The sequence below is a fragment of the Jaculus jaculus genome, chromosome 2 (genome assembly GCF_020740685.1).
Source record: "Jaculus jaculus isolate mJacJac1 chromosome 2, mJacJac1.mat.Y.cur, whole genome shotgun sequence".
Classification (NCBI taxonomy): Eukaryota; Metazoa; Chordata; class Mammalia; order Rodentia; family Dipodidae; genus Jaculus; species Jaculus jaculus.
The window spans coordinates 207539669-207561845 of record NC_059103.1 but is presented as its reverse complement, the minus strand read 5'-3'; the positions used below and the strand labels follow the sequence as shown (position 1 = coordinate 207561845).

General features: G+C 40.6%; 1 protein-coding gene across 3 annotated transcripts in view; it reads right to left on the bottom strand.

Annotated features, from left to right (window-relative positions):
• Nucleotides 1-22177, bottom strand: part of Adcy8 (adenylate cyclase 8) — a 229597-nt gene that overhangs the window by 64025 nt on the left and 143395 nt on the right. For all 3 annotated transcript variants that reach the window (XM_004656171.3, XM_045143768.1, XM_012948266.2), the window contains exons 8-9: nt 18568-18765; nt 7320-7420 (exon numbers count right to left, since the gene is read on the bottom strand). In XM_004656171.3, the coding sequence (XP_004656228.1) occupies nt 7320-7420; nt 18568-18765 (299 nt within the window). The remainder of the gene's footprint in view (nt 1-7319; nt 7421-18567; nt 18766-22177) is intronic.

Below are 22177 nucleotides of genomic sequence, written 5' to 3'. Positions count from 1 at the left end.
ACTGTTATTTATCTAATCTGTCTTTAGTACCTTCTATTAGCTGGTGCTCAGTAAGTATGTGCTTAGTGGATGAGTTTAGGCTCATCCTGCCAATACTGTCTCTTATTATCTTCCTGCTCAAGGCTTATTTATTAAACACATGAGTGTAGACAATGATTGAGCTTTGCATGTGAGGCACTTATGCTGAGTGTTTTATATGTGTCTAATTCCTATTCCTCAAAATAAACGTGGAAGTTCTTGTGACTTTTTAAAGATGAAGGTCTAAATCTCACAGGAAAATAACTTCCAATGTGTCATCCAGTTGATGAGTGTCAAAGTAGCATTCAAAGTCCCCAGGGCATATCATTCTGCTACTGCAATCACTTGAGTGATTAGTGAATGCTTCTTGTGTCTACAATAAGGTTTTTGCTTCTGTGGCTTAATCATGATATTTATTTAGTCAATAGGCTTTATTCTTATGCACAAGTCAGCATTGGGGTACCAAGACCAAAGATATATCACTCATTTTCTATGTCATAACCCAGAGGGGACAGTGGGCATACAAGAGACAATATTGTATGATATGCTCTAATCCCTAAAGAGAGACAGATATTCATTATTTGGAAAATTGGGAAAGAATTCAAAGGAGGCTTCAAGAAGGTGGTGTCATTTAGGGTTGTCCTTTCAGGGTGTAGATTTTTATAAAGAGAGTGGTAAACGGAAAACATGATTTAGGCTTCATAAGAACTTCAGTGGCTATCGCGTTTAGAGTTTTCCAATGACTGATGGTACTTTGAGGCTGAAGGGGGTGGAACTTAACAGCAGTTGTACTAGGAAGCTTACTTCTAAAGGCTTAAGGTTACCAACTAGGGAAAGATGTGATCAGACTTGTGTATTAGAAAAGCAACTGAGATAGAATGAAGAGGAAAAGAAGGTATAAATTGTCGAGAAGAAGTCAGCAAAGCAGAAGTACAGAGAATGGGCACTGATAGCTGGAAGCAACGGTGGAAGCTGTAAAACAATCTAGTAAGTGTTTTGTAGGTCTTCATAGGACTATTGTTGAGAGAGAAAGTTTTTACCATCTTAGATGGGTAAGTGTACAGAGAGAAGCTAGTTTGTGTAGGAAATAAGGAGTTGGATTTGGGAAAGTTAACTATTTAGCACTTAAGAACTTTCTAGCTGTAGATATTTAAGTGTTATGGGGACACTGAAAGAAGCTGTGGACTTCTGAAGATGGAGGCAAAAGGTGATGGCTGAAGATCTGGGAATGTTCCAAGAAGGTTGTACACAGCATGAAGCAAAAAGACCCATGATGATGTTGTGAGAGCAGTTAGTGGGCTTGACGAAGTGAAAGCAGTGAAAATAATTTAGGAACCATGGTGAGACACATTGGCGAGCGAGAGTGTTTGATATCATGGTAGCTGGCAGTGGGAGGAAGAGAAATTTACAGAGAACTAGAAAACAAGGACATGAACTCCTTCCACATGGTCAGGCAATGGGAAGGTTGGAAAATGGTTCTTCCACATTGCTGGGTACTGTTGCCAGAGGTGTTTTTTTTTTTTAAATGAGGCTTTGATTTTATGGGTCACCTTTACAAGAAATCTCTGTGGGTGCTCTAGATAAGAACAGCAGGTTGTGCTGTACTGAGGTCCCGGAGGACTCTAGGCAGACGGGACTCCACTTACCAACAGGCTGGAAAAACACTCCCTGACAGGGCTCCATTACTCACCAGCACCCAGGGGAGGTGAGTGAAATAGAATGCAGGTGGATCACTTTGTCAGGGAGTCCCACAAGAGATGAAGCCTATTCCAAGGCTGGCGTGTCTCAATAACGTGAAGCAGCAATGGAGAATAAGCATGCCTTGTTTCCACGTGTGAGGCAGGAGTAAACTGGGAAAGGTAACTTTGGAAGTTGCTCAGTTGATCTTCAAGCTCTTTTGCTTGTGTGTGTGGTGCAGACATGTACCACATGCATGTGGGTGAGCAATCACAAGCCAGGGGACAACACTGGATATTATTCCCCTCAGGGGCCATCAGCATTTTTTAAATAGCCTCTCACTTGCCTGGAATTTACCATAGATATTCTGGCTGGGCAGAAAGATAGGATCCTTCTTTCTCTACCTCCCCAGCACTGAAATGACAGATGCATGTCATGATGCCCAGGGCTTCTCTGCAGCTTCTTAGGGTTTATTTAGCTCAGGTCCTCATGCTTGCTTGCACTTTACCATAAGCTATCTCCCCAGCCCCAGATCTTCCAACACTTAAGTGGCCACCACTGCACAGTGTATGCAGCCGTGAAGGATGGATCCTGGCTCCGTAATCTGGACAGTATGGAATTACAGGTCTCCTGCCCCAAAGTTATACCACTTCAGCTTTTTGTGGGGGTTTTAAGGGAGCATGTCCTGTTCATCCTATAGGGTCCAGGTTTCTGATGGCCTTTTCTACAATACCTGGAAGAGGGCTGAGCACTAAGAAGGCACTCAGTGAAAAGTCACTGGCTTGGACTTTCTGTATTGGAAAACAATGCCTTTGTTTCCTCAGCAGTATGTATTAGGACCAGGACTTTGATCCCCAGCTCCAGACATGACATGCCTGCTGTGTCCTCCCAGACAGGAGTAAGGCTGATGCATTCCCATCTACACTGGTGGTCATGTCATATGTGTGTCATTCCCAACATCAAAGCAGTGAGCTCTCAGACTGAAGCTTGAAGATGGTTCTCAAGGAAGGCACAGCTTCAAGAGCAAGCATGCTGTCCACCTGGTTTCTTGGCTGTAGTTAAATTCTCTATTCCAGTGTCTGCCATGGGTTTGCAGGGGTATTTGTTTGAGAAATGTATGAAAGCAATGCCTTGTGGCTCATTTCATTATTGGGCTTTTGTGGATGCTCTACAGAGGGCAAGGTTACTCAGGGAATGCTGAAGGCCATGTGTGAGTATTTTCACTAGAACCCACTTGAATGTTGGCATAATTCTTAATGATATTTTTTGGGGGGTTGCTGAGAAAGGAAACAGTGATGTGAAAGACTGTGTAGTCCAGCAGCAAGATCAATGTCTCCTACGTTTGAACTTGTAGCTTCAAAACAGAGCTTGTAGTGCAGCCTTGGGGAATGTAACTAACTCTTCCCAGCATCTTTTTTTTTTTTTTTAAATCCACAAAACCAAGATTTTTAGAATTACCTTTTAAAGGAGGCTCTGAATTCAAATAAAGTAATAAAAAATATGATAACTCAGACATGGCAATTGTTTTCTCTATTCATGATGAAATACAAGAGATTGGAAGTATTTTAAAGATCTATGATTATAAGTGTATTGATTACAAGTAGACTTTCTCAGCAAGGTACTGACAATACATATGAAATTCTTCTGGAAGTCTCTGTAGAAGCTCCTCACTGTTTGCTTATTTTTGCACACATGAACATTATAACACCAGACTGTAAATTTCATTTAATTATACAGCTATTCAGGCATCCAAGGGTCCTGAATTTGCATTGGAGCTGTATATAAGAGATAAGGAAACCTCTCATTTCTGAAATCAAGTCTCACAAAGAATAACAAGGTATTCGCAAACAGCTCTGTCCAGGTTACTTCTAGACATTGAGCTCTAATTATTCTCTGCAGTCTGTGTTTAAAACAGTGATTGGGTTGGTATTCTAATGAGGCATTTGCTGGGGAGGCACAGACCAGTGAAGAGGACTGAACATCCCAGAGCAACATGTGGCTCAACAGGAAACAGCCCCTCAGACCATACCCAAAGATGACATGTGCATGGCCCTTCAGAACAGGCAGGGAGCCTGTAAGCACACTCACTGGACCCTGGTGGCAGTGCTGAGAAGTAGGCACTCTTCGTTCTTTCAACGGACACACTTATGTGACTTGGAAAGATGACAGAATCAGAACTTGTCCCAAATGGGCATGTGTGGTTTCATTGAATTATTATGGCAAACTTGGGAAGTGGGCACTGTTATCTCCATTATATAGAGGTGGAGATCACAGCTTCAAGGAAGTTAAAAACACATGCACAGCTGATAAGATGCACAGGAAATGATCAGAGTCGACTCCTTTTTTTTTTTTGACTTCCTGCCCTTCTTTCTTGATCAGTATTTTCCCATTTTCTTTTCCATCTTCTTTCCCCCTGCTCTCTCCTTCTTTATGTCTGTTGTCACCATATATGCAGAGTATTGTAGTCACACACAGTATTTAGCATTGTCTCCTGTTTATTGCCCAGCTTACTCTTCTGGGAGAGGAATAGCTGTGAATATGCAGAAAGAAGAATTGGGCTAGCTTTGTCTACCTTTGCCTAGGTCTATTAAGGGTTTGCTTCCAAGGCAGGGAATTAGTTGTGGTCATATGAGTAGCGATTGCTTCGTCTGCTAAAATATCCGCCCATGACAGAAGAAATATGAGGGAAAGGCAGCCACCATCTGTTTAGTTGCAAGGTATCCATCAGCACTAAGATGAGTTGGAGAGGAAACAGGCACATACTGAGAACGCTTTAACCCTGTCCAGGGCAAATGGGCCACTCAGTTTCCACAACAGGGGGATTGTTTGGTCAGAGTCCAACTTCAATGTTCCCTTCATGGACCTGGTTTTTTGGTCACTGTGTAAGTGAGATGGGGGCACTGTTGTTCTGCAGTCATGAGCTGAACATGGAAGCCAGATCAGAGGTGCCCACCCTCCATCTGGCTGCTTAGCCAGCTTCTAGGTGTGTCCTGGAATTTAAGATTCAGGATGTTGAGCCTGCTTCTACCTCCTAGTCGTGCCTCCTGCAAAGGGAACATGCCCAGGTTCCCTGGAATCCACTTTTCATTTACTCATTGTGTAGAAAATGCATATCTATACATACTTACATATATAGCATGTAACCAGCTGTATTTTAAATTTATTTATTTTAATTTTATGTGTGTGTAATGGGTGAGGTCTGGTTGTACATGGGTACCTGAGAAATTGAACTCAGGCTTTCAGGCTTTGCAAGCAAGTGCCTTTAACTGCTGAGCCATCTCCTCAACCTCCTAGTAGCTCAGTTTTTAGCATATATATTTACATAGACACATAGATTTTAATTTTTTAAATTTTAATTATTTTTGTCATATTATGCTAGATTATAAAGTCTAGGCTAGAGGTCTTTTTTTCTTTTTTTTGTTGTTGTTTATAAAAGTGCCCCCAACATCTAGAGGAGTTCTAGCTTTTAATAAGCATTCAATGGCTATAGGTGGAAGGTTTTTCTAACTCACATTTGAAAGCATTACACAGGCCTTCCACCTCTCTCTCTCCCTTTCCTCACTATTAAGAATTTTTCTTAAATTATAGAAGGAAACATAAAAAAACACACAAAGTGTAACTTAATTAGTTATTATAAATATTCTGCCTTTGTAACAAAAAAGCAATCTACCAACTGAGCCACCTCCCCATGCTGTGGTATTTCAAGTTTATGATTTCCTTAAAGTTTTAATTGGAATACTCTTTATGATGATTCCCCTTTATTGTTTGGTGATCTTTGGTATAGTCCATGTAGGAAAAATGAAAAAAATCATATTTTTCATCATTTTTAAAGATAATTATCCAGGTTTTAAAATTATCTGCCAAAGATTACCAAGTTTCAAAAATTCATCATCCTTTCTAGAAGTTCAATATACTTTTTTTCTGAGATCTGATTGAATATTTTGATATTGAGTCCCACTAAAGCTCAAATGATCCCATCTGTAAACACTGGGAGCTCTTTAAAGGCTTCTTAGTCCTTAGCCCATAACTCTCACAGGACTTGAAGGCTTCCTTGCTTTCTTAAAGGATGAATTGCTCTCTGGCTTGTATCATTAGTCGGGCATCTCCAGAAAAACAGAAACAACAGAACATATGATTAAAAGGGATGATTTAATAGACTGGTTTGTAGTATGAAAGGCTGAGCAGTCCCATAATGGTTGTCTGTAAGGAAAGGGAGCCAAGAAAACCCATAGCTGATCAGTTGAAGTAGCCATCAAGCTCAGAGGAAAAAAAGAACAATAATGCAGCCCCAGTCAGACCCTCTCGAGAGTCACTGGGGCAACTCCGTGTTCAAAGCCTGGAGAATCTGAAGTCTGATGTTCATAGCAACAGCAGCAGCAAAACACACATCTCTTAGCGTGAGTCAAGCATGTGGGGACCACAAGCTGGCTGGTTGCCTTTGGATCCAGGTGGGCTCTGGTCTGCCTATTGGATGGAGCTGCCCACATACAGAAGTGGGTCTTCTCCATTCAGTTTGTTGACCCATATGCCAATTTTCTTTGGAAACACTCCCACAGACATACCCAAAAAAGTGCTTTACCAATTTTCTAGAAACTTTTTGGTCCAGTGAAGCAGATAACCAATATTAACCAATACAAGACTCATCTTGCACAGTTCCTGTCCCAGCCCTTGTTATCAATCTTGGCTTTGGGGATAGGTCTCTTGGGTTTGAATCCAGGCTGTAACAGTTTTCATCTGTGAGATGTGGGGAAACCTGTTTTACTACTCTGAGTGACTGTTCCCTCCTCTTTATGAAGAGGACATCCACAGTACCTACTTTACATATTGTTACCACAGAGATTTCTTGAGTTGTTATATTCACAGTGTTTGGAGGTGATGGGCTTGCACACAAACGTTTCCAGTGCTATTGAATTGCCAGTGTTGCTGATCTAGGGTGATAGTTTGAATATAAAGTGTTCCCCATAGACTCATGTGTTTATGATTAAGCCTCATAATTAATCCCCAGCTCCTGGAGCTTTTTGTAGGCACAACCTTTCTGGAGGGGGTATGTCACTGGGAATAGAACTTGGGTTTATTAGTCCAGACATACTGGCTGTTAGCTAACTTGCTCACTCTTGCTGCTATTTCCCAGCTGATGAGACAAGATGTGATGCCAAGTCTCTGATCTGTCATGCTTTCTCTACCATGGCGAAATGTCCCTCTGAGACTGTGAGCTGAAATAAATCCTCCCCTTATATATGCTGCTTCTGGGTGTTTTGTCCCAGCAACGAGAAAAGTGACTGCAACATCTAGGAAGCTGTGATGTTGCGTCTATGAAGAGCTCATGTAGACAAATGAATAAGTAGTTGGTGACTGACACTCTTACAATACTTAGTTGCTTTTTGCAATGTTCAATAGGGATAGGGACTATTTCAACTTTGCTTGTTGATTTTATTTATATTTGAGAAAGAGTTTTGCCTTGGTAGAGTAATGAGGTTATTATGTAGTGTGAGATAATCAGAATAGATATCTTGGATTCAGGCATTAAATTTGACCCCTTGCAAAAGACAGAAGGCTGGATCCAGATGAAAGGACATAGCCTCTCAGAGCGAGTTGAGCTGATAACTTAGTCCTCTCATATTTACCTTGAAGAAGGAAGCAAGCTTTGAATCGCAGTGATAAACAGAAGGACGATAAATGCACAGACCAAGTTTGACTTGAATACTTCATCCCTCATTTGAGAATACTGTAATCAAAACAAAGAGAATGAATTATTTTGTAGCAGAGGCAAGTTTTTGGAAGGGTTAAGTTTCATCAGTATTTGACATCACAGGAAACAGTATGAGAAACAAGGCATCTGAATCTTTTTTTAAAAAAAATTAAGAGGAAACTTCATCTTCTAAATCTATTAAAGAATGCTGTTTCAATGCCTCCCACCAACTTTCTCTGAAAGGCCAGGAATTGATACAGCAACCTCTGCAGTGAAGGCCATATGAAGAGTCTGTGCCTGGATTTACCCAGCCTCCCTGACTCATGAGCTGTCGTGACTCAAACTTTCTTCACGAGTAAATTAAAGTCATGTAAGGAGGTTGTGGTATTTCTTATTAGCTTTTGGGACAAAGAGACATGTTTTATCAATGAGTCTTTCTGTCTCCTTTTAAGTAATAACTGTTGAAAATAAATTCCCAGTCTCAGAATTTAAAGCTATCCACAGATCTCCAAGTGTATAATCTCTTGTTTCACAGAAAACACACCAAGATTATTGATAGGCCAATGTGCTTGAGGCCCTTCTGTTATCTGTTCCAGGCAGCCCTGAGGGATGTCGCTAACTTTATTTTGATTACCCAGAGTACTCAGTAATTCAGGTATTTCATTGTTAAGTTTTAAAAGCTTCTTGAAGATTGGCAATGTATACATGTCTTCCCTTGCTTCATTTCTCAAATGATTTTGGACTCACTAAACTCAGGAATAATCTTTAAAAAAAAAAAGGTATGCAATACTGAAAAAGGCATTAGAGTCAGGTTTACCCAAGTCCTTCATTTTGTCTTAATGTAAGAGAGGTCTAGTAACTTGCTATAGATCACACTGCATGGAGCTCACTTTATTCTAAGGTAGGGAATGAGGCAAAAATCTGAGCCTGACACTGCAATTTTGTGATATTTGATTTGAACTTCAGAGTCAGTTTACTCAGGAAACTGGCCAACTACCCTCTTGCAATCTCCAGTCTCTGTGTCCACAACAGTGAGGCTTAATGAAATGAGAAAATTAGTTCAATTTGTTGGGATGGTGCAATAACAGTTACAGGATTGTTTTCTCTCTTTCACTGACTTACTCCTCAGTGCATGCCATGGCTGAGGCGTGGGGAAGGACCTATCATAGCTAATGAGAAGCCTAAGGGAAGCCCAGTGTTGTGCAGCATCTGCCCATTCATTGCTTTTGCTAGGCAATGCATTTCCCTTCCCCACTGCTGAGGCTTCTGTGCCGTTGCTGATAACCTGCTCAGAATCTGGAGGGTGTCCAGGAACATGGCCTGAAGAACCACTGTAAGCCGTCCTCACTCCTGATAGAACCACAGAAAACCCACGTTATGAACAGTTGCTACTAGTGATGCTGAGAGTAGGGCAGAACCACAGAGACCCACACAGGCCAACTAAGAAGCAGCAGAAGTTACCAGACAGCAATGAGCACACGGAGTATGCAACAGATGCATTCCTATCTTCCTTCTGACAATCGGTTACACAGAATTTACTTTTTATTGACAGATTATTTTTCAAACCAGCTGGGATATATAGATTTGATCATGGGAACTTACAACCTAATCAGTGCTCAGTGTACTGAATCCTTCTTTCTCTCCTTCTCTGCCTCATCATCACTGTAACCATCTGCCTTCTTCTTGAAGTTGTAATGTACCACCACCATCCCAATCCTGGAGGCCTTTCCAGGACATCCTTGTTGTATACTCACATGTCTGCTAACTAACCTCAGATGACCTGCCTCTATTGTCGGAGAAGCGGGCTTCCCCTCTCAGCAGGGGCCGGGCATCCTAGCCTGACAAAATACTTAAGCCCTCCCAGTGCCTAAGTCTAAGCATTCCTTTCTCCTTTTCACAGGGCTACTTCCTATTTCTGGGCTTTATCACATGAGGAGAATATCTTCTCCTGTAAATTCCAAACATTAAGCTCTGTGAGTCCTTTCATGAACCTTTCTTACTGATAAGTCTTAAAAATCTCACGATTATCATCTGTTCCAGTGAAAGTTACATGCAGTTGTGTGTTTCCATCAAGGTAGCAAGCTGGTGGACACAAGTTGGAATATTTACTTTTCTTCCAGCTCTGTGAGCATCTCCCCCGTGCACAGAGCCAACGTCTGTGAACCTTGCTTCTCTTTTCTGCCAAATGGGGACATTGTAGGTTGTGCAATGCTAGAGCATTCTACTATTTTCCTGTTTGAACTCCAGTTTCAGGACTTTCCAGGCTGGCAAACGTGTAAGAGGAGCAACAGAATAATTGCTTCAAAATAAGCTTAAAAACAAGGTCACAAAAATGACAAGATGTCTCATTTAGAAAAGTAAAAGACAACATGTGATACCATCTGGTGCAAGGTCCATTTTCCCACCTAACCATCTATTCAAGGGATAGAGGGATTCAATGAATTCTAATATCCATGACAAAAGTATATTTTTATTACCTTATTCTAGAATTCAATTTATAACAATTGGAAAATTCATTCATTTTCCAAGCCTTCTTTTCTCCCTTTTTTCATATTTCAATGATAACTCAAATAAGGTTTGCAGTATGTAATATTTTTCTACTGTAATTGTTAAGCTTCTGTATAATTTTTTTCTTTTTATTAAGGACAGAGAAAACTGAGAGGAATTCTAAACATAGATAAGAGTATCAATTGTACTCAGCCAAAGAATTATCTAAAGATTCTCTTTTGTGGGAAGTAGGCACTTTTATGTGGCAGGAAATTGTAACATTAAGTGAAAGTTTTGAAAATAATACAGAACTTGGTTCATACCAAGAACAGTTATGATAGTTATTGCTAAATAAAAATGAGCAAAATATGATAGCTGATTTGTGTATAAAAGGCGAGGCTTCTCACAGTTTTGATTTAATGTGCTTCGGCATTTTTAGGATGCTATCTATGCTTTTATATTTCTCTCCAGCCATTCAGTCACAGAGCTAGCTCCTCCTCAACAGCTTGACCTAATCTGCCTTCTTTTGCATATACAATTCAGGGGTCATTCCATGACTCATCTTTCCTATGCCCACTGTCTTTATAGAAAAAGATGTTTCACATACTTATTCAGTTATTTGATTGTCATCTCTGCGTACCTAGCTAGGTGACAGAGTTGCTCTTGTATTGGTTAATCTTTCTCAAGGTTCTCCATACTACCTAGACCTTGTGGCAGATGACTTGCGTGTGTGTATGTATTATTCATTTGTGCATCAGAAGGAGGGAGAAGGGCTAAGAAAAATGACCATGGATTTAAGTTTGCCTTCTTCCTTCCTCCAAGTCATCTGCAATATGAATTGCCATATAATCTCTTGTGTGCATCCTTCTAGGTGCATCACCATTATTTTTCCAACTGCATGGAAACCAGGTGCTAGGAAAATGGTAGGATTTTTTCCATTGTATAATAGTTTTATTTTTCTCCTTTACTGTTTTTCCATTTTATGCACAAATGTTTTTATCTGAGTAAAAATAGAAAATAACTGGATTTTTTTTAGTTGCATTTCAAGTAATATGGGCTTAGAAGACATACTGAATTAGATTTGAATTCCAGATCTGCTGCCTTCTACAACTGCAGTCCTTGGAAAAGGTATTCAAATTCTCTGAGGCTCTCTTACTTGTCAAGCAGTAAACCTAATATCTCCAGAAAGGGATGCTGTAACAAACTAAATGAGGTAACAAGTATGCACTCTTAATCAGGCAGCCTAATACAGTGGTGTTGGATATCAGTTATCTTCTGACATTGATGGCTCAGTAGCAATTTATTACAGCCTGTGAGGCACTTATTAAGCATTAACTGCCCTTATTCTGCACAGCAACTTTAGGAAGGGGTGCTGGCTATAATGATGCCAATCTTTAGGATAGGAAGGTTAATGTTTGCTCTAAGATTACAAAGTGTAGTGAGTGTAAATTCCTAGGAAGTAGAGGTCATGGCTTTCTTGATAAGTGATGTCTGGTGGAGCCTGGGTAAGCAGAGCACACACTGAGCCAAACAAATGTTCTGGTCTGTGCTCAGACTACCCAGAAATGGCAAGAAGAGTAGCTAGAATGACAGCATCATAAAGTAACTACTGTGTGAATTGATATTGAAGTCTGCAGATGGCTTGACCTCATAGGAACAAAAGCACAACATTTGGGGACGGTCAAACCCTGAATGCCCTTACACATTACAAGTGGCTTTTCCCATTTTATTTGGATGATGAGGAGTTTGGAGTAATCACATCATGTAGAGACATTACAGTCTTATGATACTTATCGATTTCAATACATCTCAGAGGCTAAAGTTGCCATTGCTTCTGTTTCAATCACCTGGAGCTATTGATGAAAGTACTAAAAAATGTGTGATAAAACTGTGTTTGATTGGGTGTATGTTTATCTGGGAACCCTGGTGATCTTAGATAGAAGATGCAGAATATTTCTTTCCATTGTTACTCATGAAGCAGTTTCTTTAAAGAGTTCTAAAAGTATAAAGTTTATTTTAGTGAAAGTTTAGCCTCACTCAGATTTGAGATTAGCATAGGACTAATGAAAACTAAGGGTAAAAGAATAATACTGAATTTACTGAAATATATATTATATGAATATTGTGTCATCTAATTTTCATATCAAACTCTAGGGGCAGATAATCATATGCATTCCAGTGAGATCGAATCCTTTGTCCTGAGTCTCTCAGTGTATACAGTCAGTAGTTGGATTCAAGCCATGTGACTGAGGAATTGAGTCTATATTGAGTCTATGCTCTTTCTTTCTTTCTTTTTTTTTTCAAAACAAAGACTAAACATTTGGGGACAAAATAAGCATTTTTCAGGACTACAAAAATTTCTATCTGAGTACAATAAATATTTGCTGCTGTAAATTAATCAATATACCTTTGTGCTCACTTTTTTTTTTCCAAAGTAGGATTTGAACTAAGGCCTGTTTTCTCCTGCTTCTACTGTGGGTCTCCCAGAAACATCCTATCTGGGACTCTCAAAGTCCATATTGGCATAAGTATGGACCCAGAGATCTCCTGATGAGAGCCAAACTCTGAACATGAGGCAACTGACCAGCTCAGGTCTCCATATTCAGCTGAGGGAAAAGACATGGCTCTAGTGATTCATAACAACAGAAATCCTGGAAGATATTTCTCAAATAACCTTGGCAAAAGAATCTTCAGGATAGGTGGAGGTAGGTAGGTACTTGCATTCCATAGAGATCTACAAGCAGTCCTCAAGTGTGAAAACTATTCACCTAGGATAAAGTGCTATTGTACACCTTTCACGAGAACTTAAAGAGGCCTTTCCTCAAAGGAAGAGGTTTCAGAAATAAGCAGAGATATATATGGATGCACTGAAAGAAGGAAGGAAATCAAATTTCCATTGATATGATTTTAACAGTTAGTTTCCTAAAATCCTCACGTCAAAAGTAGAAAAATCTAGTCATCTTGGAAATACGTATTAAACATAGCCTAACTTGGCTCAACATGAGGAAGTTGCTCTACTGTAAGGCGGTGCCATGGTTTTGAAACACTGTGCTTAATTAGCTCTTTGTACATGTGTTCGTTCAAGTGTTGCCACATTCATAAGCTCTTCTAAGCCTCTCAAGGTTTGCTGTGGGGTCCTCTGGCTCAGAAACAGCTGTTTATCATTGCCACTCTAAACTTCATTCAGAATGAGTCTTATCCCAGAGGAGAATGAAGACCCGGGCCTTTCATGTAAGTTCTATGAAAACGGAAGGCAAAAGATGAATGATTCTGCCAAGGGACAAGTTCATAGCGGGATAAAGCAGGCTTAGAACTCACAGCACAAACGAGCATCACAGTAACAGAAGGGCAGTTACGATGAGTGTGCATCACCAAGAGAGAACTCTAGACTAAGACATACACTGAACGACCTGGAACTTCAATCACGATTTTCAAAAGAGAAACAAAATGATGACGTTGTTTGCTTTCTATCAACTTGATAATTTTTTTAAAAAGACATAAGCACTATTCTTCAGGGCAGCAAAGTATTTTAAATGTACATTATATTTTAGTTTTATTAGGATTTTGTTCTAAGAAAAACAAGTAAACATGACAATGACCATGACAATATAGTTTGAACTTAGAATAGTAAAAAGTGAAAAAAACTCAGAAATGATTAACATATGCAGTGCAACACCATGCAATACTAAATTTGTGTTCTAATTGACTAGCAATGTAGAAAAAGGCTGAAGTAAGGAAAACTTAAAGTTACAATAGAGTCTACTATGTGTGGAATGGTGTGCATAAGAATGAACAAGTATGTAGGTACACACTCCTTGTAAGAAAAGATCAGAAATGACTCTATTTTACTTTTTTGTTCTCCATGTTTAGTATAAACATTTGTTAGTAAAAATATGCTATTTTAATAAGAAAAATCTAGTATGCAACAACATGTTATATTTTCTAGACCTTTTTCATTTAAAGTTGTAATTTCTGCCAGGCTCTGAGATCTGCAAGCTTCCCTAGAAAATACGTAGCCTTTCTATAGAACAACAATTTCTCTGACATTTAGGCCCTTTGATGACTTTTCCCTCATCTAAGGCTCTGCCCAGAATGTCTTCATGAAGCTCTGGGAAATAAAAATGTTGAGGAGCACTGATTCTAGCCTGGCCGAGGCCAAATGTCTTTTGTGCTCTGACTTTTACATGGCATCTCTTAGGAAACTGAAGGGGTTATGACTAATTATCTAATACTAATAATGACAATGGAGCGTAGCAGCAGTGAACTTTGATGGTCTTTGGCAAACTGGTCTGGAGTCCAGTGTGATTGCCAGACGGGGTGAAGAGCGGTCCAGCACAGCTGAGGAAGCCAAGCAGGGGGTGCTGTTCACAGGGAGCTCACTCACACGAGGGACGACAGGGTTTTCTGAAGCATTGTTGGATGTGGGAGTGAGGAAGGAATAAGCATATTGAATTATATGGCACAGTGTGAGCAAAACCATGATCTTTTCTCTTGAAAACCCGCTGAAAAAGGTCACATCAAAACCCATTCATGACTTTCAGGTCTTTGCAAAAAACTATTCTGAGACAAATCATAGAAAGTGAAGCATTCCCCTTCAATATTCTTACCCTACATATTTTTTCTTAAGTAGAAACTTTGTGTGGACAAGTCATGTGTTGGCAACCGTCTCCTTTCTCCCTGTCCCCATTCCACTGAAGGCTCTCCTCTGTGAGTTTGTTTATTTTCTTATTCATTCAAAAAGTGCAATATTAGATGCATAAATGTTGCATATAATGCTGTCTTGGTAACTATATTGATTCCTATGCGACATGAATAAGCAATGCCTGAGTGATATTTCTTTACATTTCAATGGGGCTTTGTGCTCCATAATTCACTCATAAAGGAAAAGAGGCCACACGTTCTTATTCATGTATCTTCTCATTGTTGAAACAGAATGAAGCAATTTCTCCCTTAAAAAATGTCAAGGGTACAATTATTGTTTCTTTTTTCTTTTTTACTTTTAGAAAACATGTTTTTATGTTTCCAATTACCCCCCAAATCCAGGGTAGGACAGGGAAGTTAAGGGAGTTTGGAATCATACGTTCTGTCTGTACTTCAAAAATTCTGAGATGCAGTTTTGATTAAAATGTGAATATTTTGGTAGCACACACACCTAAACATCTTTAATAGCATGCGTGTTACTATTGGTGGTTTGGTGGGGGAAGATTTGCTTTAACCTTGAGGGTTGGTGGGGGGAGTTTTGCTTTAACTAGCCACCAGGTGGCAGTGTCAAACCAGCACCAATTTAAATTCCTTGCCCAAGTTTTTTTTTAAGCTTGATTTAATTTTTTTTTTTTTTACAGACTTCCTTAATATGTATACGTCATGTGTTGGTACCATCCTTTTCCCATCCCTGTCTCAATTCCTCTGGGGGCCCTCGGTGCAGTTGCTGGTATTCCCCATGGGGTTGTAAATCACATCAGAGTATTAATTCAGGAGCACATAGGAGATTTTTTTTTAAATTTTGGTTTTTGAGGTAGGGTCTCACTCTAGCCCAGGCTGACCTGGAATTCACTGTGTAGTTTCAGGCTGGCCTCGACCTCCCAGCGGTCCTCCTACCCCTGCCTCCCAAGTCCTAGGTTAAAGGTGTGTTTTTTCATGCCTGGCTCAAATTGAATTTTTAATTTTAAATCTTGTGGAGTTTATCTACTCACTGATAGGTGTAGGGATGCAGGGTTCCCTGTAGCCTTTGTGTATTGTGTGGATATTTTCTTGCTCATCCTTATCCTGAGGGGTCTAGCCCAGCTGTGTGTGTGTGTGTGTGTGTGTGTGTGTGTGTGTTTGTGTGTGTGTGTGTTTTCAGAGACAGCCCATATTGGATGATTCTTCTTTCTGAGTGCTGCATAGAAAACAGATCATTTCTTGTATGATGATAGCTTAGAGTCAATGAAATATGGTTTCTGGATTTGGAGCTGTATGACCTTTGCTTAACTTCTTGGAGGCTCACTTTTCTTCTTGTAAGTGTGATAATGTTTTCCTGAGGATGTGATAAGCTGATCTACGTAATGTCAGAGAGAAGATGCATATTGATAGTATTCTTTGACCCTGCAGTTCTGTGGTTTGGCCGTCTCTGTGTACTTTGTTAAGGTGTTACAAATCTTTTATACTAAACCTTTTCCCCCAGCAATTCCTCTGCTTCTCATACCATCCAAGCATCAAATAACAGGGAGTGAAGATGGAGTGGCTTGTCTTGCAAGAACTACGGAGAGTGAGCCTTAGCAGAGGAGGTGACCTGTGCAAGAACACCAGCTTTTAAAATATTTTCGTTTGCAAGCAGAGAGAGATGGAGAGAAGAGAAAGGGACACACACACACACACACACACACAGAGAGAGAGAGAGAGAGAGAGAGAGAGAGAGAGAGAGAGAGAGAGAGGGAAAGAGAGAAAATGGGCAGCACCAGAGCCTCTAGCCACTGCAGAGAAACTCTAGAATCATGTGCCGCTTTGAGTATCTGGCCTTATGTGCGTACTGGGGAATTGAACCTGCATTGTGAGCCTCTGCAGGCAAGCACCTCAGGTGCAGAGTCATCTCCCCAGCACAGAGAACTGGCTTTGATGTCATGAAAAACTCCAATCCTGGACCCCTGCTGACAATTTGACCTTGCGATGGATTCATAATTATTCCTTCCCTCAAGCATAAGCTGAAGCTCATAATAGCCTCTACTTTATTTAGTTGTTAGAGCAAATTTGTACCATCCACTGCAAATGCTCAATTTATGTTACCTATTATATATTCTACTTAGCAGTAACCTAGTCCACAAAGAGGGTCTCAGGACAAGAATCAGTGAGAAAGTCTCTGTGATGTGAAAGATTGCATACACACACACACACACACACACACACACACACACACACACACACACACGATGTGTCTCATCATCCTCACCACTAGGAAACCCATAGGGCACATGTTAGATGGCACCTGGCTGGATCATCAGTGAGCAGCGGGCTGCTGCCCTCTGAATAGATGACCTTCCCTTGGTCAAAGAAATCACCCTCAGTCAAGCCTGGCTTCTTGGAGAACCATTTTTGTCCCAGATCCGGTGGCTACAGGTAAGATACAGGTACTATTAAGTAAAGCATATGGGAGATGGGAGATGTATTCTGCAGGAGTCAGTCATTAGTGAGGCCAGAAGGAACAAAAGGGTTTCTGTCTTCCTCTGGACATAGGAATCAACAAGCTAATTGACAAGATTCTTTGTAAAGACACCCCACTAGCTGTCCCAGCTTCTTCTCAAAGTATCCAGGGAATAAAATGCATTTGATTTGGTCTTTAAGCTCTTAATTATATTATGAGTTAAAAAAAAAAGGATGCCTGCTATATTTGTTGGGGGAGCAGGTGGTGAGTGAAGCTGGATGTCCTTTCTGTTTGCTAAGTACACAGACACAATGAATTTCCAATTGGGAGTCTCAGGTAAAAGAATTCATTTTGGAGCCTGCATTCTGCAGGTAGCTACTGAAGACGCTCAGCTCATTGCGAATGGTTCACGTGCACGGGAGTGTGAATGCTTCAAACCGAGGAAAGCAAAATCTCCCAGGCAGCTGAGCAAACTCACAAAAGAATTGCTCACTGGAGCTTTACAGAGTATTGGATCAAACTCCTGAAATTCGCTTGCAAATTCCCCACTGTTCTTGCCAGAGGCTCCTGCAAAAGCCGAACGAACCCCTCCTGTGCTCAGTCAAGGAAGGCCTGTCTGTTTTTATCAGTGCAAAGGAGGAGCTCAGTTAAGCAGGACATTTCTCCCAGTCTCCTCTCTTCCTTCTGGTTCATAGATAGGTTAGGGGAAGGGAGTTGGAAACAGGAATCAATAAGCCGGGCATGGTGGCACACGCCTTTACTCCCAGGTCTCGGGAGTCAGAGGTAGAAGGATCCCTGTGAGTTCAAGGCCACTCTGAGACTACATAGTGAATTCCAGGTCAGGCTGGGCTAGAGTGAGATCCTACCTCTGAAAACAAACAAACAAACAAACAAACAAACAAACAAACAAACAAACAGCATCAATATGGTGATGGCTTGTGTCTTTGAACATTCCAGCTAAGTCCTGAAGCCCTTCTAGTAACTTGGGAGGGAGGCATGCTCCTACAATTTACAGAAAGGAATGCATGCTCAGACAGGGCACTTCACTTTTCAAACATCACATTGGAAGGAAAGAGAGGTGCTATTCACCTGAGTTGGAATCCACACCTTATTCCTAGACCTACAGGAGGAGTTGAATCTGATTCAGCAGCGCTTAGACAATTAGATAACGTCTAAAAGTATTAGAAAGATGTTTTGATCACTTACGCTCACATCAGGTTGTTGGGTACTCTCTTATGTTGTTTTGCTAGGGTAACAACCGAAGTTAATTCCCCTAAGAGAAAGGCTGGCAATATACCTGGCTTCAAAGTTTACTGAGGTGAGGATGCTTTGTCGTTTTACGTGTCTTTTCCTTAAAGTACAAAGCCAAGGGTCTCCTGATCTAACCAGCTTCTCCCCTCATGATCCTGGCTCTATGCATTTTTTTTCAGAGAGAATGAGAAAAACACTGTACCAAGCCAAACCAATCAAAGCAAACCAAAGAAACACCAAACCAAGATACCAAGACCCCAGCCCTTGGGTGCTCTTTTGGGCCCCAAGTTTACTCGAGAAAATGAGCCGCCGGGAGGCTCAGCTCTACCTTGTGCTCCAGGCTGGAGTCTTTAAACGTCAGCGAGAACGCCTTGATGTGCTCTCTTCTCAGCTTATCGCCACTCCGCAAGTCGATGGTGTGCTCTATTCTCTTGTTAATTTCCTCAGGCCCAGACTGGACATGCAAAGCTTGTGCAAGATGGTTTGGAAGCAGATTTATTGAATTTCTTGTTAGGGCAGCCAGAGTCTAGAGGGAAAGCACATGCAAACACAATAAACCTGCAGGTCCCCTTTGGATTGCGGAGAAACGCGCTGTTTTTAAACAGTAACAGCACCCCATGCAGTTGTATTTCACAAGACCCACAACATTTGGTCAGTTAGCATTTTGTTCAGAGAAACACAGCCTGGCAAAAGGTCACATCAAGAGGAACCCTTCCCTTCCCTCTATGTAGGCGCCCTGCATTCCTTTGGTTGAGGCATTCAGCGCAGAGTTGCAGTAGACATGTTAATAGCCACTTTTTCTCTAACCAGGAGCATCCTGGGTAAGAGAGAAAGAGAACCTAAGAAATAATAGAACATCCATATATTTGAAAAGCCTACAGAAATGACCATCTCCCACTAAACAGATGCCACATTTTAATGCGGTCTTTTATTTAGTGGTGGTGAGGAGACTTGAGGTGCCTCATGATTTGCAGTTTCCTTTTAAGCATTCCTCAAAGATGGACAGTCATATGTACCAGGCTCTGTTCTTTAAACATGATAAATATTACTAAATTTTTGCAATGTCTTCACCAGCATAAATCATTATATATCTATACCTTCATATAGATATATGTATAATTTCCTTTAGGAAAAAAATTATGCAAGCAACTTCAGCATCTCAGCTTCCCAGTGTTGCCTGGCATGAGGTGGAGGAAGGCACACCACATGGCTGGTAACTGGAGGTGGGTACGTGGATGCAGAGATTGCATTGGCTCATGAGGATACACCAGAGACCTTGTTTCCTCGAGATTCAGCATCCAGTGATAAATCAACTGGCTAGCTCTAGCCAAATGCAATACTAACTCAGAGCTCTGATCAAAGACAGCTTCTTGACAACAGCAGAGGAAAAAAAAGAAATAATAATAAAATAAAAAAGAAAGAAAATCAAGCAAATGATGAATTGGCTTAACAGGATACAGGGGCTGACAAGACCCTCCCACCTTTAAGGGATCTCCTTGATGGGAGACAGCACACCCAGTTCATCTGTGCATGAGGATGTGGGAACGCCCCACCTCAGCACTCAGTCACCACATCTGGCTGAGCTGGCCATTCAGCCTGGCTGGGTTTGGAACACAGGCTAGACTGAGATGAGATTGTAAAAACATCCCTTAAGAGCTAATAGAGGATAGCGGAGATCTCCCTGCCCTGATCATTCATGTATCGATGACCTTGGGGTAGACTTGTTCAAGAGCCAGAAACTGAATCAAACTCAGTGATTTCAGGGCCAGAGCTGGAGCCTCAGGTTTTGACCTTTTTGAAATAGCTGCTTCTTGTGATACTGTTCGATGCTTCTGTTCGGCCTTCCCAGGGAGTGTCACTGTAATCTAAACTTGAAGTCTGTACAGATTCCCTAGCAAAGCTTTATTACAGGTAGAATTTACTGAAACTTTCTTCTCCATCCCTAGGATAATAGAAGGCATTGAATGTAGGCACATGGTACAGAAACATAAATGCTCTTAGGGCACTGAGTCAGTTGATTTAGGTTCTGAGAATCAAGCAGACTACTAAAGAGAAAGAGATAGATGGTTGGGATGTAAGGCAGGATGAGCGACAAGGAGAAGGGCTGGACTGGATGGAAAGAAGCAGGGCCAATGTTGCAGAAAATTAAACAGCATGATCCAGGCAGGACCAGAGAGTGTGATCCCCCAAGAAACAATGACATGATGCAACATCTCACAAAGCAGAGGAAGCTGGGTTGGCGCCAGTTGGTAGGTTCCCCATTGATTTCATAGGCAGTAATTCTTCCCACACACCTTAGATAAGAATGTTCTGTCTTGGAGAGGAGGGGAGAAGGATGCTTGGGCTGGCCTTGTTTGGGCCTCCATTATGACTGAGGGATGGAATCCATCAGCAGGGGAGGAAATCCACTAGAATATCTTGTGCATTCATAGTTCTCCATCATCTCTATTCATGTCTATCACTTTCTGGAATCTTAATTTTCTTATAGTTTTCCTTTCTTGAATTAAAATAAGCTTATGTAGTCTACCAGTCCCTTATGTTTGCAGTGGCTCTGAGACCTCTGGGTTTCACAGAGCAGGGGAATTTCAAAACACATTTTTGAGTTTGATGTATTTAAACTACAGGAACAGCTGCAGCAGCCACAACCATGACTGCAGCTCCAGGGCACATATGGTCAAGGGAGACCACTAGAAACTCAAAAAGCTAAGCACCTATGAGCGTTATTTCACAAAGGAAGGGCTTATTTTTAAACAAGAATGATACAATCTCAGAATAAAATGTCATTCTTCGCATTTCATTAATTAATATTAATTGTTTTCTGGCAGTCTGAGGATCAAATCTAGTGCCTCTGCTTATGCTAAGTAAATGCTCAACCAGTGAGTTATGCCCCTGATGAATATATTTAATTGGATAAACAAATGTATGACATGTTTTATTTTGCCTACAAAGTTATACCAGAATAAGCTATTTTTAGCAGAACAGAAGTTTTATTTTATTTTCAACATTTAACAGCATGTGAGCTACATTAGGATCAGGTTCAAAGATAACTTAAGCTTCCCAGTGTGATTTCAGTCTTAAATTGACTTGCAAAATATTGATGTCATTCATTTACATAAACAATTGGCTACAGAACCAGAAATACCACTGGATAAGACGGAATGAAATGGGAAAGACCTTGAGAATATTTGACTATAACACATACAAATATAATTGAATACCCATTAAAATATATTTAAATATATAATTGAAGACTATATTATATTAACACATAATAATACTATGGATATGAACTTTTAGCTGGTCTTTTAGATATCTGGGGCTCAGAATAGAGTAGCAGTACTATGTTATATTCTTATATGTGCATTGTAATATAATAAGTATTGTTATAGTGTTACAAATAAGCAGCTTAATACATAAATAATGCTATTTGTTTATACCTTTTCTGGTGTCTTAAATGTGTGAGAGGTCAGACTGGAGCAGTAGAAATATCTGGAATAGTCTCTCCTGACAGAGTTCTTTGACAAAGCAGAAGTTGTAGTCCTTAACTATCCTGTTGAAAACTATTCTCCCCAAGTATTTCTCAGAGTATTTTCCCTTGCCTTCATCCTTAAGATACACCAAGTCCAGCTGAAAATCAGACCCTTCTACAGGTAAGTTTCTGAAGGTAGCATCTTGCTTGAGAGTCTGGGAGTTGTGTAAATTATCACAAGAGGGTCTTTTTTAGTGGGTGGCAGGTTGTGATCCTCTTCGGGTCGTCACTGGGTTTATGACATGAAGGTTGTTCTTAGGGTTCTCTTTTAATCTGTAAACCCACTAAAGCCCTGGTTCCCTGCAGATTCTGTCACTTCATGGGTGGCCACAAGATTGAGACTGTTGATCTCCTAACAAGATTTCAGATTGAAAGTATACTGGTGAGACAGATCTAGCTCTGGTGCTGG